Source organism: Amphibalanus amphitrite, unplaced genomic scaffold (genome assembly GCF_019059575.1).
Source record: "Amphibalanus amphitrite isolate SeventyFive unplaced genomic scaffold, NRLGWU_Aamphi_draft 000076F_arrow, whole genome shotgun sequence".
In the NCBI taxonomy this organism is placed as follows: domain Eukaryota; kingdom Metazoa; phylum Arthropoda; class Thecostraca; order Balanomorpha; family Balanidae; genus Amphibalanus; species Amphibalanus amphitrite.
The window spans coordinates 804,260-825,132 of record NW_024881572.1 but is presented as its reverse complement, the minus strand read 5'-3'; the positions used below and the strand labels follow the sequence as shown (position 1 = coordinate 825,132).

General features: G+C 55.2%; 1 protein-coding gene across 1 annotated transcript in view; it reads right to left on the bottom strand.

The window, feature by feature from the left end:
* Positions 1 to 648: 648 nt before the first annotated feature.
* LOC122379350 (streptococcal hemagglutinin-like) overlaps positions 649 to 20,873 on the bottom strand; it is a 33,016-nt gene continuing 12,791 nt past the window's right edge. Inside the window, exons 8-20 of the mRNA XM_043361485.1 lie at positions 20,563 to 20,710; positions 19,698 to 19,971; positions 19,267 to 19,489; positions 18,618 to 18,799; positions 18,257 to 18,388; positions 17,656 to 17,985; positions 17,064 to 17,141; positions 5,826 to 6,311; positions 4,727 to 4,789; positions 4,176 to 4,253; positions 3,429 to 3,649; positions 2,112 to 2,321; positions 649 to 1,774 (exon numbers count right to left, since the gene is read on the bottom strand). Of these exons, the coding sequence (XP_043217420.1) occupies positions 1,568 to 1,774; positions 2,112 to 2,321; positions 3,429 to 3,649; positions 4,176 to 4,253; positions 4,727 to 4,789; positions 5,826 to 6,311; positions 17,064 to 17,141; positions 17,656 to 17,985; positions 18,257 to 18,388; positions 18,618 to 18,799; positions 19,267 to 19,489; positions 19,698 to 19,971; positions 20,563 to 20,710 (2,632 nt within the window). The 3' untranslated portion in view covers positions 649 to 1,567. The remainder of the gene's footprint in view (positions 1,775 to 2,111; positions 2,322 to 3,428; positions 3,650 to 4,175; positions 4,254 to 4,726; positions 4,790 to 5,825; positions 6,312 to 17,063; positions 17,142 to 17,655; positions 17,986 to 18,256; positions 18,389 to 18,617; positions 18,800 to 19,266; positions 19,490 to 19,697; positions 19,972 to 20,562; positions 20,711 to 20,873) is intronic.

Genomic DNA, 20,873 nt, shown 5'->3' with positions numbered 1-20,873 from the left:
GCTCAGCCCCGGTGACTTACTGGGGTGCCTGCCCAGACCAATGTCTCCCCCTAATTCCTAGCATCCTTCCGGCTCTGAAATGGTCTAATTGGACCGAAAGGGCCTAACCCAAAAAACAAACAAACAAACAAACAAACAAACAAACAAAGGTAGAACGCATAGCCTTGGTCGGCTTCGTAGAATGTAACCGCGGAGCGGATGCTCCTGTCAACATTCCTCGGTTCCGATTCAGACTAATTGATACTCGACAAAGATGAGAGACGGGATAGAAGCGATAACGAGCCGGCACGCACAATGTACAGTGTACACGACCACCAGCAATTACTTATCCAATATCCATAGTCGATTCATAGTATTGTTCATGGCGTTATGCAGCTCTGCGACGCACTTTTTGATAATTAGTAATAAAGAATCGACTAATCGCTGCGATGAGTGAAGGAAGAAGCAATAAATGTTCCACTGGTGGGATAAGTGATTCGTAAAGGCGGCGATGTCAAGGTATTTCACCCTAACTTCAGCAGCAGTAGGCGGCCGACGTTTGGGGACATAAGGGAGAGCCCTCGCGCTATTCGGTAGTCGCTTAGTTTATAAATGTTTGTTCCAAAACGTAAAACAAAGTGGCCACAAGCATAGACATTGAATGCAGACTTCGTTGTCAAGCTCGCATATATTGCAACGTTCAGACGTAAGCCTCTAGAAGCGATGATATGATTTCAAAATCGAGCCTTACACTACCAACTCACACTTCACATGTGTCATGAGTGGGAACAAATGCGTTGCAATGCAGGTGGGAGGTGAAGAGAATTTACACATGTCGTTTCGGCGAACAAGCCTGTCGTCGAGCTGAGCAAGCAGCAAAAACGGCACACCATCATACCGATGGAACAACAACTCGCTTCTAAAACACTACGCCCGCAAACATTTCGTCTCGACTTAAAATCACCCCAACTGCGATGCGCCGCGGCGGCAGTGAAGTCTCGGGTCACTGGTACTCCCAGGCGACCGGCGCGCGGACGGTCCACCGGGTCCAGACGATATGACTGCCGGGGTCGGACCCCACTCCCGGGCCCCGCTCACAGCCATCCCCGTGCAGTCCCGGCCCGCAGAGTCCCGCCAATGGCACCACGTCACAGCTGCTGGATCAGCTCACAGCGGCCGGGCAAAGCGACACCATAGGCCAGCGACACCACAGGCCAGCGACACCACAGGCCAGCGACACCACAGGCCAGCGACACCACAGGCCAGCGACACCACAGGCCAGCGACACCATAGGCCAGCGCCAACAAGCAACGGTACTGACGCAAAGAGCTAACGGAAATCGCTGAGATTACCCAGCGATTCCAACAAACGCTGAAAAAAACTCGGCTAAAAGCAGTATCAAGTTTGTGTTGCAGATGAAACTGCGGCGTGACAGCGGAATCGCGCAGTATTCCGCGGGGTAGGGTCGGCGGTGGGGGACATCCCTCACGGGTAGTGGGCAGACGCCCGCCGCCGGCAGTGGGTGGGGTCCGCCGGCCGCCACCTGCAGTGGTCAGCAGCCGTCGGCCGGGGTCTGCCGTCCGCCGTGTCAGCCGGTGGCCGGCCGCACGCTGTGGTCGAACTCTGGCCGGGCGCGGTAGTCCAGCCGGCGGTGCGCCACCACACAGCCGACCACCCACTCGCCGGAGACCACGGGCGTCTCGCAGAGGCGCGCCCAGCCGAGCACCGGCGCCGGACAGTCGGCCTCGGCCACCACCACGTCCGGCGCGAACGGCAGCGCAGCCGCCGCCGGGTCCTGCCGCCGGCGTCATACAGTCATGTCAGAGCACACCATCACAGTGTCAGCGCACAGCGTCACATAGTCTCAGCGCCACCGCCGCCGTGTTCTGCCACCAGCACCCTCCCCCCCCCCCCCCCAGTCAGTAATAGTATACAATATATAGTGTCAGCGTACAGTGTCATCACACAGTGTCAGCTATTACAACATTACACAATATAAAAAAAACTCAGCACAACGTTTCACACAGTGTCAGCGAACAGTGGCTGCCCCGTCTGGCCCGTCAGCGAGCAAACAAGCCCGTTAAAGCTCGTCAGACCGGTCCTCACCATCTCCGGTCGGTGTCGGGCCTCACCTGGTGTTCCAGTTTGACGCGCGCTCCGGCGGCGGCCAGCACATCGGCCATCATGTGGCCCCACTCGGAGTCGTCCGCGGCGGCCAGCAGCACGCAGAGGCCGGCCAGCGGCGGCGGCCCAGCCAGCCCCAGCAGCTGGTCCAGCTCCTCGCCCGTGGCCGGGTCGAAGCCGGCCGGTAGCAGGTAGTCCTCGTACGCCTGGCACTCGTTCTGCCGGACCGACAGTGGACAGTCGGCGCAGACCCGACACGGCAGACAGCCGAGCACAGGACACACGGCTCCACTTCGATACTCTGAGACACACTAACGACACTCTGGCCGGCGCCGACTCAGTCTCGGCTAGTACATGGTGCGCCGAAAGTCCTAGCGCTTCTTTTGGGCGTCGTCTAACGAGCGCTGCGATTACTGGACATGCAACCAATCACCAGTCATGACCCCTCGTTCACCGCTCAGCTAGGGTCGCAAAAATATGACCATGAAATCGTTTTCAGTGATGGGTACAGTGATGTAGATGCGCTTTGTCGCTGAGAGCCCGCGTGCGGCCCGAGGGAGGTGCGAGTTGCAGCGCGATGCGGCATTTTTCGGCGAACGGTCGAGCAGGCAAAGGTGCATTCCGACTCGATAATTTATTAGAAAATATTATCAATCAGGTACGACCACGGTATGCCGAAACTGCCGAGATTGAAGCAGCATTTCAGCGGCAATTGAAGAAAATCCGGGGGTCTGATGGACACAAATGTTCCATCATCTTCGTCAATGTCAAATAAATGAATAACAGGCAGGTCCACGAGGGGTTCCTGGGAGTTACCCTAAAGGTCACTTCGCATTTCAATAGCACCGAGCGCCCTCCATCAATGCCGTTGCCGTCCAAGTCAAACTGACAGTAGCTCGGCGGGCCAGATCACCGTGGCGAAATGAGATTGGGCCGCCTTATTCTCCTAGCCTAATCCACTCGACTAAGGCATGTTACGCGTTTTGCAGAACAGGATCCAGGCTATCTCTCACTCCAACCTGGAATCGCTGGAGGCTCGCATCATGACACCATGGGAGGACCTAGAAATGTCATACTCCGTAAAAACCCGCAGGCGCTTCCTCCCCTACGCCGAGGCCGTCGTCGGCGCAGACGGTGGTTGTAGCGAATAAGCTCGTGGCGGAAGTATGTGGTTTGGTGTCCCTATTCCTTGTCTCGATCTATTGTTGAGTATCTATGAACCAATGGCATTTAAACAAAAAATGCTGAAAAGCGCCAGGACTTTCCGCGCACCCTGTAGTCAGCAGCGCGGCACAGCCGGCCGGCCGGCCGTCCGGCCCACTCACCCGTCGGATGGAGTCCTCCAGCCAGGTATACAGCACACACGGCACGCCCATCGCCAGGCAGGAGATGTACTTGGGCGTGCGGACCGGCCCGTTAGCCAGCAGCAGCAGGTCGCCCTGAGCGCGCACCCGCTCCAGCGCCTCCGGCGTCAGCGTGGTGTCCGAGAGCACGCGGCCACAGCGCGCCTCGATGTGCTCCGTCACGTGCTCCTTGTCGAACGGCGCTGCCGGCGGACAGGCGGACGGTCAGCGGACGGTCAGCGGACGGGCGGTCAGCGGGGGGACGGAGCCGGTCCGCGGACGAGTATGACGGGGGAGAGGTGCGCCCGCCTGACACTCACAGGGCCAACAGTCACTGGAGGGACGTCAGACTTGACGGTAAACGAAGCCCGATGTGGCTCAAACTTCAAGTCGAGTTAACAACTAAAGGACGAAGTTGTAACAAGTCACTAAAAGCAACACCATTCCATGAGTTCAATCTCAGCTTGTTAGCGGCAAAAGAAATCACGGACGACACCGGGACAAAGTTGTCGGGCATTCACTTTATGTGGTGAATGAAGTACGTACAAGCATCAATATGTAGTTACCACACAAAATCGCTCAATAATGTCCTCTCAACACGGCACTAGCAATAGCAAACTAGAAGAGTAACAAATTGAACAAAGCACCACCCAGGATCGTGACAGCCATTGGATTCAGCCCACAGCGCCGCGTAACCCCACCGTCCCGTTCCCTGGCGGCGGGTCTTACGGCGCAGTTTCCTTTTCATACGCTTCCGGTAGGCGTCTCCGTGAGCGGCGCCGCCGTTCGTCAGGATGAAGGTGTGCTCTGTGGACAGGGGGCGGGGGCGGGGGCGGGGGCGGGGGCGGGGGCGGGGCGTCAGCTCCCAGCCCACCGGCCGCCGACCGCGGCGGTCTCTTTCTAGGAACTGTCTCTGCCGACGTGTATGCACGCGGAGTCAGGCTATACCAACGTCAGTTTAGGAATGTACGACTTAGAGTGTACGAATAAGGTACACATTCTATATTACGGTAAAAACGACATCACCAAGTTTGTACCGAAAGTCTATTTAGGCTTAGTTTCTATAGACAATATGCTGAAAATGCTGCGTAGTTGCATGAATCAGCTATAAACAATACATTGAATCTATCCAATGCAGATTTAAGAAAATCATTCCAATTCCTACAGTTGTACGTCCAGTCTTGACATATCTGCAGACTACAAAATGACACTGCCAGTCAGCAAGACTTCACACTCGTTTCCCTAGGAGCACAAAGACGGAGTAGTTCGTTTGGACTTACTGGCGAACAGGGAGCTCGGAGCGTCGGGTAGATCTCCCAGCGGCCGCACCGGAGGCGCGCCCTCTGCCGGAGAGCAATCGCCGTTAGTCACGAGCAGTGGAGAGCGGCTGTTACACCGGTGCGATTTTCAAACTGGCAGTAAGTGAATACATCACCTAGTCATGTGCTCACGCTTAGCTCATCCCACTTTTCTTATCATGTTTTTATCGCAGTATATGTTTTATCGTGTGTAATGTGGCATTATGTGTATGTACAACTTGTCGATATTTTAGCGTCACTTTGCTTTTACAACATGTATGACGGGAGACTCGAATAGCCACGGTGTGGATGGTCTCAACAATACACGAAACGAAACGATCCGCTGACCTGGTAGTGGTCAGCGCGGAGTGCGGGACAGACACTTGACAGCGATGATAAACTCACTATCGAGTTCTGATTGATAGTGAAGTATTGATGCATGAATGACTGGTATCTGCTCATGATGGTAATGCAATTAGTCTTTTTGGACATTGCTGTAATCCCCTATTTCCCCTGAAGAATTCAAAAGACCGCGCGCACATATGATCCGCTGAACCGGCGGTGTTCTAGGATAATATCGTACGCGGAGCCGCCACCGGCGGAGCTCCGCGGGGAGGGGACCCGCCCTGGGTGTGACCGGAGACGGTAAAGGCCGCCCCAAAATGGACCTCGCATGCAGGTTGCGGGTTTTGGGTTTGCGGGATAATACTCATTCAAACAGTGATCGAATCATTCTCCTACGGTTACTACATACATGAATGCTGTGAAGCCAATACACCATCAGAAAATTACATATTGTCTCAATAACATCACAACGTTCCAACAACCGACTCCGACAAAACACACCATAACTCGCAGCCCTCGCAGCGAGGAAAATCGAAAGTTGACTCAAAATCCACTTTTGGAATAAAATGCGATGTGGCTCGCGTATTAAAAACTTGCAGATTCGCTTGTTAGATGTCAGTGTCAGTCGCTCAACATAGAATGTATTCTTCATCTTTGAAGAAACCCAAAAATCCAAAAACTCGCAACCCGCATGCGAGGTCCAGTGTGGGGCGACCTTAAGACTCGGGGAACTCACCCTCGGTGTGGCTGGATTCGGTGGCGCTGGTCTCGGCGGACGGGCTCAGCGCCAGCCGTTTGCGGCTGCGGCGGCCGGCGGTGGCCGCTACCGCCGGGCCGGCCGGCTGCTCGCCCGGCGGGGACGGCTCCTCGGAGGCGGGGCTGGCCGCACCGGCCCGCTTCCTCCCCCTGCCGCTGCGGCTCACCGGCGTCGCTATGGGCTGCGAGGCCTTCTGTGCCGAGCCGCTGGCCCGTTTGGCCGCAGCTCCGGCAGCCTTCTGCTCCGAAGTAGTGGCGCGCTTCTTTCGTCCGCTGGGCGTCGCAGTGGCAGCGGCAGAGGCGGCAGCAGCCTCGTCTGTCGGTGTGGAGGTCGTGGCGCGCTTCCTGGCCCGTCCGCTGGGTGTGGCGGCGGCGGCAGCGGCCTCTTCGGTGGGCGTGGAGGCGGTGACGCGCTTCTTTCGTCCGCTGGGCGTCGCAGAGGTCGACGCCACCTCCGCGCCGCCGGCTGGGAAAAGCAGAAAACAGAAAACGCTTTTGTTAACTGCAACCACTGCTGATGGTGGAATTCTATTCATAATTAATCCACAATTGGCAAAATATTACTGCACAACCCTTGTTAGCATATGTGGGTTGAGAAGCAATGGCTGATATTACCGCTTGCCAGTGTTACACAATTCCGGACCCATCAGATAATGATCGTTATTACGTTTCTCACTTGCACCGGTCCTTCGCCACGGTGCAGTGGCGTGCTTGCAATAAACAGTTGGCATGGTCATTAGGACAATTATCAACACCCCGGTGTCTTACGTAATCATAAGCCGGGAGGAGTTATAAGACAATTTGACGTATAAGACAATTTGACATCGACCGAGATCTCAAATGATGTGTGAGCAGAGGCTTAACAACAGTTAGACTCGGAAAAATTATTCAGTGAATACAGTAGCCAGCTTAATGGAGCACCCTGTAGAAAAGAACAGAAACTAAGGGTTCCGCCACCTTCCGTCGTCGCTCTTGACGTGATATTTCCCACATAGTCTGCTACCGAAATACACTAAGACGGGCGTCACTTTGGGAAATTTATTGGTAGGGTTCAATGCTCAATTGCAAGGGCATCAACGTCATTCATATTATGGAAATGTCGTAAGGTATTGGTCACCGAAACTATTGGTACGGCTCGGACCTCGCCAGCTACATATTTAAAACGACATCTATGCCAATAAACATTTATTTCAATGTCGATGAGCATTAAGCACCCACTGCAGTGAAGACGAACTCAGACGCTCATGTACCGTGATCCTAGTGAATGGCCCAGTTATCCATGAACAAATAAAAATCACATAGGTCCACGAATGCAAACCACGAATGAAATACAACACAGCAAGATACTATGAGCCTTTGCCACAGACAACATATAACCTTTAGATATTAGATGCCTTCCTGTCATGTAGAACGACCACGCCAAATAACATGTAAAATGATTAAATAAGTATAAACAAGACACTTGTACATAAGCGTAGGAACCATGGGTGCAAGGGTGCAGCTGCACCCACAATATTTATCCAGTGGGTGCAGACAATGTATTCTGCACCCACAATAATCTGAACCAAAAACCCCTTTTTCATCAACATTACTTCCCATGCAGCACGGCAAATTCAGGATATGTTGCCTACTATCCATCTTTCGAAGCATTTGCTACTGTGATCAGTGATGGTCTTCAAAACTTACATTTGTGCTGAAAAAAAAGGAAATGGAGCATGTGATTGAACACATACCGAACCGATGACTCACTGTCAAAAATTTTAGCCCGATATCTTCGAAAATGGCTAAGTTGGCCGCTTTTAGTTTTTGCGGTAGTCAATATTGACAATATTAGCCCTCGAATATGTGCAGCGTTTTCCAGCTTCTAATGTGTAGGGGGAGGGGGAGGGGGGTCGGTCGGACCCCCTGCCGTTCGGCCCCTGATCGAGCTAGAGCTTCGCGGAAAAAACGAGGGTGTTGCCCGTGACGAGAGGAAGCCGATGATACCCAATTTTAAGGTCCTACTTCATTGGTTGACCTTCCAGGTCAGGTCAATATTCCAAAAGTCGGGAAAATCGGGACCTGCTAGAACTGCGTAAAGTGAAGCTGTTATCGGGTTTTTCGGGGTGCTGATCACGAATATCTGATGTTAGTTTTGATCACAGATGATTTCTTCATGCATTTAGGCCAGATCGGGTCAGGTCAGGTCAGGTCAACCATTAGGCGTCCTACCGGCTATCCATAGTAGGTGTCAACTACCACTGACGGCGTCGTAGCTAGAGATTGCAATCCCGGGATCGGGAACCCGGGATCCCGGCGGGATTTTAATCCCGATCCCGATCCCGAAATTCCGCCAATCCCGGGATCTCGAAAAAAATCAGTTTTTCACCATAAAAAGAATGTAGCCGCTGCACGAGTCTTGTTTACACTGTTAATGGTGCTGCGTGACATAAAGCAGAGAAACAGTTTAGCTGGCACCCCGTATCGGCCGTCCACAATCGACCATGTTGGAAGCTCCCGGGCACCACCCACAGCGGTTAAACCGCTCAAATGTGTACGAAAAAGGGTCCCGAACGCCAACAAAAAAATTGCAGCATCAGTGCTGCAACATCTTTATCAGGATCACGGATCGTTCAGCGATTCTGACTTGTCCGTGCGTGGCCGGAACAAAAGAGGTCATCAAGACAGTCTTTGAGCTCGTGTCGCAGAAAAATGTCACAGATGTCACGACGTTGAAGACGGTAGAGTGGAGCTCTCCCAGTCAGTGACTCTCCCCTCAAAGCGACTTTGGAGCAAAGTCTGAGAGACATTAGTGATGGAAGTAGAACCGGAAGGAGGTGAAATGACCAAGTGACGTCTTGAAAACATTGTGAAATAGGGAGCTGCCAAATTTGGCGTACACTGGTCGCGAGTTTTAAAGGGACCCTCCCACCTTCAAAAAGGTTTATGAATTGGCATGAAAGTGGTGTCGCTCGGTTCAGAAAGAGCGAAAACGAATATCTACCAAATTTCATCGAAAAATATTCACCGGTTTTCAAGATATTAGACTTTTACTTTTGTTTACTTTTTGGGATCTCCGCTGTTCCTAGCGACTTTATTTGGAAGCAATAGTTTGGCAGCTGAAAGTGCGGCACTTGTTGCGCGCAAAGCAGCATATACCACCGCGTGCTACAAAACGTTTTAGTCAAACATTTCAAAATCGTTAGATATCTGCGCTGACGTCACACATTCAGAGGGGTATTCCTATGCATTAGGGGGAATATACCCCTCTTTCTGAATCAAAATGGTGCAATTTTGAAATTCAATATTTCCGATTTAAGGCATTTCTTGATGTTGTGAGTGCCAAAACCGGTAATTGTGAGCCAGGGACCCCATTTTGGCTATCTCAACTCAAATCTAATGTTAAGGTGGGAGGGTCCCTTTAAAATAGAGACCTACCAGCAATGGCTTAAAACTGTCGCGCTAAATACGAGTAGGCAGTAGCGTAGACGAAGAGTGAGTGAGGCGTGGATGTGCTGGAACGGCCGTCTTAATGACGAGATGAAGTAGTAAACGCACTGGTCGACGCACAGTTTTATAAAGGCCAATTGGGAATAAATGCTAATCAAATCGAAACGTTTCCTTCGCAAATTCAATCGTTTTTAATGCAAATGACATGGTCTAAGGATAGCTTTTGGTTGCCACTTTGTTTGTGGTAAGCTAAAAGACGCAAAACATGTCAGTAGGAAATTATTCTTACGACCTTTAGTGACTAGACCGGGATCCCGGGATCCCGAAATAAAAACTTTCGGGATCCCGGGATTGCCAAAACGTTCCGGGATTGCAATCTCTAGTCGTAGCATGTCACGAAAGCACTAAAACTACTTCGTAAACGTTCAAATGGATGCTAAATTCGAAATCAGCCCTATAAACTACCCTAGAAACATGTAAAACTCGAAAAAGTGAACCGAGGTCATCAAAGGTCAATGACCTGACCTGACCTTCAGGTTATCTTCACACCCACCGTGATGCATGGGAAGAACATCATTTCACATGTTTGGACGTCTACAATCACAAAAAGACTGGAAATGCGCGGATAATGTGAGCTGACATACGCCAAATCGCGATTCCGGCCGCACATGGTCTCGAGAATCAGGTCACAGGTCAAAGGTCTTTTGGGTCAGGGTCATGAAATTTTTAGAGTAGGTGTAAAACTGATCAACTCGAGGGAACTAAAAGTTTCGTCGCGATCGGCCGCTTTTTGCGCGAGTTATTTGCGAACAACCATGGGGGGGGGGGGGTTCATCCGACCCCCCTACACATGCGAGGGTCAATGCTTCCAAATGCACTTATCGGTTGGTACCTTTTCGACATGGTACACCCTCAAAGCTCGTAACGAGCCTTCGCTCGGGTGTCGCCCCCCCCCCCCCCCCGCTTCACCGGCCATGGCTGGATTTCTGCACCCATGCACCCACAATGCTCCAGCCGTTCCTACGCCCATGCACTTGTATGCAGGTTAACACGCAGCTCCTTCCATTATGCATGCATTTATGACCCGTGAAACTTCACACGACAATATCTAGGACGGCCTCACGGTGATATCTGAACGGTGGCACCGCCGGACAAACGCGCCATACGCTACCCTGCAGGAGAGCGGAACGCCGTAATAGGGCCCCTCAGAACGGCCGGGAGCCCGAACGAGAACAGAACGGCTGGGAGCCCGAACGAGAGACGGCAGAGGCGGCGGCGCATCTCGCAGCGGGCCGTGGAGAGCGGCCGAGTTCCCAGCGCCTCCGGCCGACACCCAACACTCCATCACGGCGCGCTCCCACGGCACACTACGGCCGGCGGAGGAGCCGCCGGACCGCCCGCCAGCCGGCACACACACGGCGCGGGCACCGCCGGCGGCCGGCACGCGCCGCACGCACTGGGACCGCCGGGCCGGCCGTCCGCCCGTCACCGCAGACCGCGGCGCCGCAGCCGGCACACTTTCACGGCCAGACGCGGAACCGGCCGGCGGGGGAGGGGCCATGGCCGCCGTCCAGCGGCGGCAGGATCTAATTAGAGATAAAATCCAGGCTAATCGACTCATTCCACTCCAGGCCTGACCAATTATTGCACATGCCGCCACCACCCTGATGCCACCAGCAGCTGCACGGACTCTTATAGCAAACCACTCGCGGTAGACGCAGCACAAAGCCACCAGTTTACCTGACTGTGCGGCACCATGTAACCCACGCCAGTCTGTCCGTCTAATTAGGCGGTGAAAGCCTCGGGAAGGTCCCTGCTGGCGCCCGGCGATGATACCTCGTGTGATCAATGTCACCCGACTCAGTCGAGTGGAACGCACCAGCACGCAACCACTAATCATCGGCAACACTTGCAACGCTGTCGGGGTATAAACGGTACCTAGCACCGGAACTGCTGACCGGGCATCACCGACACCGCTGTTCAGCACCACCGCGCCGCTGTCTGGGTACCAGCAACACAGCTGACCAGGCGTCACCGATACCGCTGACCAGGTATTGACGACCTCACTGCCCTGGTATTAACGACCCCACTGTCCAGGAATCACCGATACCGCTGTCCAGGTGACACCCACATCACTGTCCAGGTAACACCCACATCACTGTCCAGGTATCACCGACATCACTGTCCAGGTATCACTAACACAGTCCTCACTGGCCAGCCGACACTGCGCTGCCGTCAGACTGTCCTCCCTCCTGTCCTGGTCACGTGGCGTCAGCGCCGCAGACGGCACTGAGAGTCGATAGCAACGTTCCACCCAGTCATCTGGTCTGGACCGGGTCGGTCCCAGACGGCGACCGCGACTCTAACGAGTCTCGTCCAGAGGGTGTCTGTGACTCGATCGAGTCCCGGGCGGTGGGCGACTCTGACTCGGCCGGGTCCCGTCCGGCGGAGGACCGCGACTCGGCAGAGTCGGATGTGACCGGTGAGCGCGGCTCGATAGAGTCGGTCGGTGAGCGTGACTCCGACTCGGTGGACTCGGAGCGCGACTCGACCGACTCGGAGCGCGGCTCGCTGGCCAGCGAGTCGAACAGCTCTGACTCGTGGTCGCGCAGGATGCGCCGGCGGCCGGCGGCGCCCGAGCGGCGGCGCGCGCGCACACAGCCGGCCACGCGCACCGACACATAGCTGACCAGACAGCCGGCGCAGGCCACGAACACGGCCAGCACCAAGTAGGGGAACCAGCCGAGCGCCGCCTCCGAGTCGTACTCCGAGTCAGAGTCGTACCGGCCACCGGCGCCGGACGAGAAGTCCACGGAGCGCGGCCGCGCCGGCGCCGGCGGCAGCCGAGACTCCGAGCGGCGCGCCGCCCGCTGCAGGTTCACGCGCGTGAACTCGCGCTGGTGGAGGGGCTCAGAGAGCCGCGCCGGGCCGGCCGCCGCCAGCGCCGCCAGCAGCGACAGACACACCGCCGCCGCCGCCGCCGCCGACCAGGACATGGCGAGCAGGAGCGCGCGCCGCCGCCGCCCGGACCCAACTGACACGGCGGGACCCACTCTCCCAGCGCGCCGGCCGACACCGAAAGCGGCCGCCCACCACACCGGCGGCCGGCGGCGCAGCGAGCGTGGACGTCCAGTCAGCCGCGACCGAGTGTGACTTTATCCATCACGCCCAGACACGCGGCAAACGACACTTTCCGTTTCACCACAGCTCCAAAGGCGATCGTGATACTCTCATATAACGTAATGTCGAAGGCATTACGTACAGCCCACCGCTAAAGTAATGTAGGGTTTTACCAATCTCAACGGTTGGCTTTGAATGGCGATTGTTTAATGCGGAGTGATCGAAAAGAAGATGTCAATAGCTAAAGTTGCAGCTGCAAGGGTGACGATACATATAAGCTACATTCAAAGTTTCATTGTAGTCTGGCTAATCGTTCCTAAGCTTCAGAAGCAGAACATACCCATAACTGAAACCACACATTACTTCTGCTGTGGACTGGGCTGTACGCCGACGGTAGTCGAACAGGAATTGAATAGATTTCGACATGTTTACGAATAACTCATTTCCCAGTAGCACGAGGGAGTCCTATGAACTGACGGACACAAGTTTCCGCACATTGACAGCCTGCACAGCGCCTTTTCGTCTCCGTAAGCAGAAGATGCCAAGCTGTAGAGATCTCCTATACGGATACCATGCAGAGATATATCAGATCCTAACGGCTGACAGGCTAACGTCTGACTATGGAGCGGGAGAGACCCAATGTATGGCCGGAAAAGCCGCTCTGGCCACGGCACGCCGGTCACCGCTGCACAGCGTGGGTTCGTCGGAACTCGCTAATGTGAGGGAGATCCACTGCCTGTGTGGCCGGAGAGGTCGTTCCGGCCATGGGCGGCGCAGAGCGTGGGTACAGTGGAACACGCTGCTGTGGAGACCCGCCGGCGGCCGTGACAGCCGCGGGCTGCGGGCCACAGAAACAGCAGCGGCAGTGAGCCAAGCAGCGAGTCCCCGCGGACGATTCATAACACCCTGGACGGGCCCCGGCCACCGGACAAGGGCGCGCCGCCGCGGCCGCCGCCGCAGCAGTTTCCCCGCCAGCTGCACCGGCGAATTACACTGTCACCAGACATGACGCATCTGGCGCCTCCCATTAACTGCCGCTGCTAGGAGAAATCGCAGCGAGTGTTCCACGTTTATGATAGATAAGTATCCGGTACAGTGGACGCTTGGCACTGAATCAATAGAACAAACTGATGAATACACCCACCTAGGAATCATTATGACAACCAGAAGTTCAGCAAAGAGAAGGATAGAAGAATGCATGAAGAAAGCAAGAAGAACATTTTTTGCTAAGTGTAAGAAAGGAATCAACCTCAAAATGGACAATCCGATGTCACACTATACAACGTGGAGAATATATGCTGAACCGGTTCTAATTTACAGCCTAGCAGTTACATCCCTTTCACCAACAGATATCATGTACTTGGAAGGGATGCTCATGCGCATTTACCGTCTCATCCAAGGTTTACCAACCAAAACGCAAAAAATGGTGACATATGTGATGTTGGGTGCACCGACATGCACAAGCCTCGTAATGAGAACCGCACTCCAATTCATAGGTTTCCTTCTGAGAGCTGCGAAGGAACACACTCTAACCAGATATATCATCACCCATGGAGCAGTCAATGCTGATCGAACCACGAGTCTTGTGCGCCAATGGGACACATTGCTCCAACATCTGAACTTACCAAGCCTCTCTATTCTGGCTAATCAAAAAATAGACCAACCGCGGACAGCATGGAACAAGTTAGCATCTGCATCAGTGGATCAAAGTATGACAAAAATCATCAGGAACACAGCAGAGAATATGACAAGTTTGTTTTGGCTTTCGCTACTGCCACAAACCGAAAAGTACGAGGCGCCGAAAACATTTTGGCCGGCAAGCAAGTACAGCGCAATTACCAGACAAGCGACACTAACCAAAATTGTCCTACTAACGGGCCACTCTTTGGTGGCCACAAGCATGGTTAGAAGGCACAAAGAAACTGTTGTCTGTCCATTGTGTCGTAATGCCATTGAAACTCTGGAACACATGCTCTTTGAATGTGACAAACTGAAAGACGATAGAGTAGCTGCTCAAAAAATATACAAAACTATCTTGAACAGAACGCTACCAGCAGCAGAACTTATCATCATCGCCGATAAGCCACAAAGCTTGATCATCCATTATATCTACCAAGCTCGTGTGCGCAAGGAACTCACTGAGAATATAACCAAGAAGAGTAACTGTTAAAGAGTCCTCCCAACTATGATGTCCTGAAAATTTATATCATCCAGACAGCTAACATAATTGGAAGACGATCAGAAATGATCCTGCATCTACTAGATGGAGTCGACGAAATAAGTCTAAGTAAGTCTAAGCTGATTAGGAAAGCTAACAGAACCATGCGGAAAGTTTCTCACATTGATGTGGCGATACGCATGGCGTGCTCGGAACTTTCGTTAGACAAACCGACCCGACCACCGCACAGTGGCCCTTTTTCAGAATTAGCACGCATTAATTCCCACATTACCTGAAAGTGGTGCAAGACATCACCACGTGATCAAGGAAGTATTCCCTGCCAATGCAAAGAGAAGAAAAGAAACAAACTGCCCAAGGAGATTCGGCCCAACAGCGAAAGGCCGCTCGGCCCAAGATTTGGCGCACGTTCGCACGGCTCGCCCGCCGGCCCAGGCCGCTCCGAACGCGAGTGTGGCGAGCCCGCCAGCCGACCGCGCTGCACTTGCACTGACCGCCAGGACGCCCCAGGGCGTCACGTGACCACATCTACAGCTGTTGCCAGCCACCGTTAGTCGGCCCCGGCTGGGCAGCAACTAAGGTCAGCGCGACGCGAACAATACAAACACATAGGCGCTTTTGACGTTAGATCTTAAGCCGACCACGGGACTTGTGCGGCTTGGACATCAAACGCGACAAGAAATCGGACAGTTTTTCTTGGGCACAGCGTTATGCCTACATGACATTTCAATTAGCACATCTTATGGCAAAAGTCAAGCCACATTTAGGCGCACACCAGGTGACACCAGCTTCGAGCCAGGTCAATGAGCTTAGTCGTATCGAACAGGAGCCACAGCCGCTCGCGGACTGAACTGGCTCACGTTATCCACCGTAGAAGCAAAATGGCGCAAAATGGCGCGATGCCCTTTGGTGGACATGGTCAGAAGAGATCGGCGATTCGAACGATGTATAATACGACATGTTCCAGAGTGTGCTACTTAACATAAAGCTTCATATGTATGCCGTCATCTCCAGTTAATAATTGTCCTGTTATTGTGTCCACAATATTCGGCAAAAGTGGTCTATTTAAGTTTATACAATGAAAATAGTGGTTTCTAGGGCTTCTACGTAAACTCAACTTCACAGCCATGCCACTGAGTTTTAATATTTTCTCATCGAAAGTCTTACAAATTGATGTTCATCTCACCCTACTTTTTGGGGTCCGCCGGTGGTGTCCGCGCGCCTCTCGACAAACTTCGATTTTGCGGTCAGTTTTACCAAAGGTAATTATTTTTTAGGAGGTAAAAATGGCACCATAGGATAGTTTGGAATGTTTTGCACACGATAAGACTGCTTTTTACTCAAAAGAAGAGAAAAAATATTTTGAATTTATGCGTGCTAATTCTGAAAAAGGGCCACTGTGCACCGGTCAGACTAACACCGTTCCGTGCTTCTATCCTCAGGATACTGAAATCCTTCTCCTCCACGCCGCAACCCCCCTCCGGGCTGGACAGGCAACTTTATCTCATGCGGGCTGCTCCCTTGGAGCGGCACCGCTGCTCCTGAGGGAGCGCACCCCGTAGCCGGGTGCAGTGAGTGCCTTGGGGCTGGGTGGCCTGTCCTCTGGACGGGCTCAGCCCCGGCGACTCACTAGGGTGCCTGCCCAGACCAATGTCTCCCCCTAATTCCTATCATCCTTCCGGCTCTGCAATGGTCTTGTCAGACCGAAAGGGCCTAACCCAACAAAACAAGGTCAGTCTAAGCACTATCATTATACACTCCACCAGATCATAGATGAAAAGGAATTAATATTGGGCATTTACTTCGGATTTTCACTAATCAACTAATGTAACTCTTTACAGCGCAATAAGGACAATCGTCTAGTGTTCCTCAATGCGAACCTTCAGTTTGCCTGAAGCCTGAAGGACTGAAGGTTTAAAAAATATTGTGTCTTGAAATGAAATGACAATGTGCTTAAAATACCAGTGACCAAACGCCATCGGTGTAAATACGAAAGAAAAGTTAGTCATATCCCTTCTGATCGACGTTTCAAAAAACGGAGCATGACTTTGAAACGTTTTCCACATGCAGTTATTGCACCAGAACCGCACTTATACTGGGCTGGGCTATTGCACAAACCAATCGCTGTCAATGACTAAGGAAACCATTTCGGTAGTGACTCGACATCCCGGCAGCAGCAACACTTCTGATAGACCTTTCACCTAACGGCGACTTTCTTCGGAGTGAGAGAGGAAACATTTCAAAACTGATCAACCAAAGCGTAGGCGGGTCACTGTCACTTTCGCCAGTTCACGGAGTCATTTAGAAGGCGTATCGAGTGCCTGAAACATTGCATATAGCCCAAACGAATGCGAATAAATATAAATTGATAAATGTAATTTAAAACACCATTCATAATCAAGTGTCATCCCTGGAAGTTTCTTTGGAAGCGGCGATGTCTACCAGTCGCGGTGCCCGGAGTCTCGGGGGGGGGGGGGGGAGTCCGGTACTCACCAGTCGCGGTGCTCGTTGATGGGGTGGAGGCCGCTCTCTGCCGCGAGCCGCGGCGGCCACTCGCCGTCGGCGACTTGGCTGGAGCACGGGGGAGGGACGGACGGGTGGTTAAAGACACAGCGAGCCGCGCAGGGGACCGGCGAGAGGCGACTGTACCTTGTCACCCGGGTATCCCACTGACCGGGGCTGGGAGGGGGCCGGGCCGGTCAGAGACGCGGCGAGCCCCACAGGCGACCGGCCCGAGGCCACTAGTGGGGCATCACATCAGGGTGACCTGAGCTGGACGGGGTCTTTAGTAAGCACGTTCGTCCAAGAAGTGAAAGCCCCACGTGTGGTTAGAGCTAGAATCGGAGGGGACGGGGGATCGTCATGATCGGTCTCTTATGCTGACCCCTGTTCGAGCTCACCTTCCTCTTTATGCACCGTTTGGGTGAGTGAAGCCTCCACTTGTGCAACGGTAAGAAGCGATTTACAATGAAACCTCTCATAGTGTCCTCAGAGGTTTCCAGTCGCACCGCGAGCGACCCGGTCCGACCTTTGACCCGGTCAAAGGTCGGACTCCGACTGGCACCTGCCTACCCTCCCGGCTTACCTGCCGATCCGGCCGCCGATGGGCCCGGCGTGCTCGGGCTGCCGGCCGCCGGGGAGCCGCCGCCCGACCTGTCCGCCTTGGAGCCCCGCTGCAGCCTGGCGCGTTTGCCTTTGGCGGGCGTCCTCCTGGCGGGGGCGGCCGTCCCGGCCTCCGGCGCCGGCTCGGCGTCCTCCGGCGCTCCGCTCGAGTCGCCGTTGGTTGTCGCCGCCCCGGCCTCCGCAGCGCCGGCGGGCTCCGCGGCAGCTGACAGGTCCGTGGCCGGCCCGGGCGCGATGGTGACCGCCTTCTTCGCTGCGCCCTTCTTACGGCGAGACAGTGACGACTTGGAGCCTGCGACCAGACGATAGACGTGAGCTGACTGACAACCTGATGTTATTGGAAGTCTGCACGTCAGTCAGTCTCGCGAGAAAAAAAAAACTATAATCGAATGATAAAACAGGATCAGAGAAAGGCAATCAATTTAAAATATGACTGTAAACATTGACGGCTCATCTGTCCTGTGTTACTGCTCAGTTTCGTTCACTAGCCTGATATGCATTGTAAATCCCCGAAGCGCAGGTACTGGGTATACCTCTGCCCCGCCTGCCGCCCCCTCACTGACCGGCGCGGCGCGTTCTCGACGTGTCGCCAGAGGCGGTGTCGGCAGCCGCGTCACTGGCGCTCGTCTCAAAGTTGGCCAGCCGGCGTCCGCCGGCGGGCCCGGCCGCCCGGCGCCGGCCCGTCACCAGGTTATCTGCGGCACACACACAGACAGACATGCCGACCACCGCGGATAGGGAGCCGATATAGAAAAGTTGCATGCCTATTTATAGCGAAATATAACACAAAGACGACCCCGTCCCCCAACAGTCCGACTGAGACTGATTCCCCCACTGACTGAGATTGAATCCACCCACTATGACTAAAAAAGGCTAGATCCCCGACTGACTGAGACTGAACTCTCCTCCCCCGACTCCACTAACCGAGACTGAGGTGCCGGGAGGGCGACCCGACGGCCAGCTGTCCCAGGCTGGGCTGGCGCCGCTCGCGCACCAGGGCCGCCTGGTCCATGGTCAGCGACAGCCACGAGCGGGGTACGGCGCTCATCACGCTCGGCTGAGAGTCCAGCGAGACGATGTACTCGAGCGGCTCGGCGCCCGAAGACCTGCGGCACCGACAGGGGTCACACACGCGGTCCGCAGGCACACAGGGTCCGGTCACACACGGTCCGGAGGCACACAGGGTCCGGTCACACACGGATCCGGCGGCACACTCAGAGGTCACTCCAGAGGTGCCGTGGCACACGGGTCCGGTCACACACAGAGGTCACTAGCGGAGCGCGACACACACAGACAGGCGGTCACTACCTCAGACCGAGGGCCGGACCACCGTCAGTGGCAACAGCGCGACGACAGCGCCGTATCGCTGGCACGCAATACGAGTGACTGGCAATAACGAGCACGCGTTACTGCCAGTCACTCTGAGCTAATGGTACCATGCCCCTGGGGAATAACGCCTATCTGACCGGAAGCCAGTGTGGTCGCCCCGGCCTTCCCGTTCCGTCCGACTGAGTCGCCACCCTGTGGGCGCCATGAACGTCCCTCCCCCCCCCCCCCCGGTCGGCTCGCTCACATGCGGTGTCCGGTGATGAGGCCCGCCTCGTAGACGTTGCGCTGGTTCTGCACGAACACGGACAGGCCCTTCCACAGGTTGGTGACAGGCAGCACGTGGTCGGCCGGCACGTGTCGCTCCGAGCCGTCGTCGAACCGTACCAGCCAGCGGTCGGCGCGCGCCTCGGACACCAGTCGGCCCGGGTAGTAGGTGCGGTCGGCCCACAGCCCGAAACACGGCATGTCTGCGCGCAGGAGCGGGTCAGATTTCACAGCGGTCCGGGACAGCAGCAGTCACACACACGGCCACCGGCTGACGATGTGACTGAGATACTGAGATAATGGATTACCACCAGCTCAGTGGTGGAAGCAAGAGCGCGCTCTACCCCGGAGACCAGTGAAGTTACCCGGCTGTACCCCGCCGTCGGTTCGCGCCGGCCGCCGCTGACTCACCGGGCTCCAGTGTCCTGTGCGCCAGCTCACTCTGCTCGTGCTCGCTCAGTTGTTCCTCCTCCTGGTCGGTGAGCGGGCGGACCGGCAGCGCCGGCTGCAGCGCCACCTCGGGACTCGGTGTCGAGCCGGTCACATGACTGGCGCTCGAGCTCTGCGAGGCGGCCGAGCGCTCCGCCTGCGTGGAGGTGGCCGCCGGCGGGCTGACCAGGCCCGGCGGCAGCTGCGAGCCCACCGACTCCTCCAGGTCCGTGCGCAGCGAGGAGACGGCCGCCGGCTGGCCATGAGGCCGCGGCGGCCGGCCGCCCGGAGACGTGAACTCCGGCACCGTGGCCAGCCGCGGCACGGCTACCGGACAGCGGACACAGCGCCCCGCTCAGGTAAGTACGGAGACACAGACAAAATGGTGGTAACAGTGAAACATGCAGCGGTGTCATGTTTGCGATCGCTGTTGCACTATTCATAGCTTAGTGATACTCTGCCGCTGGAGTGCCAATCAGTCATGATCATAAATCAAAGAACGTGTCATGATTCGTGCATAATTTACCTTCACTCCACCTCATCCATAAAAGACTTCCCAGCACTTTTCCTGACAGCCTTATCAGAAAGCAGGAGCCCACTGCGCACTGCAGCGAGAAGCCCGGGAGGGACGGCAAAGCCAAAGCGGTGAGAGGCGCGGGTGGGAGGAAGAACGGTGGGAGGCCCGGGAGGGAGGCCAAAGCCCACGCGGTGAGAGGCGCGGGTGGGGGGTGGGTGGGTGGGTGGGTGGGGGGCAAACTCACGCGGTGAGAGGCCCGGGTAGGAGGGCGAACTCACGCGGTGAGAGGCCCGGGTGGGGGGCGAACTCACGCGGTGAGAGGACCTGCACCTCGCCGTCGCTGCCCGGTGAGCAGGGCTGGACGGACATCACGGAGCGGCGGCCGGCCAGCGGCAGCGCGTCCAATGACGAGGAGACCGAGAGCCGCCCGCCGCGGCCGTCGATGGTCGACAGCGTCACCGACGTCAGCGTCGACTGGCTATCGACAGACAGACGGACACACAGTGGCGTCACACGGCACAGTGGTGTCACCGCGCCCGCCAGACCGCTGGTGAGACTGGCAGTACAGGTAACTAAGCAGAAGCACGACTAGTTAGTGCACCATACTAACATGCAACAGCACACTATCGGCTATTTAAAGT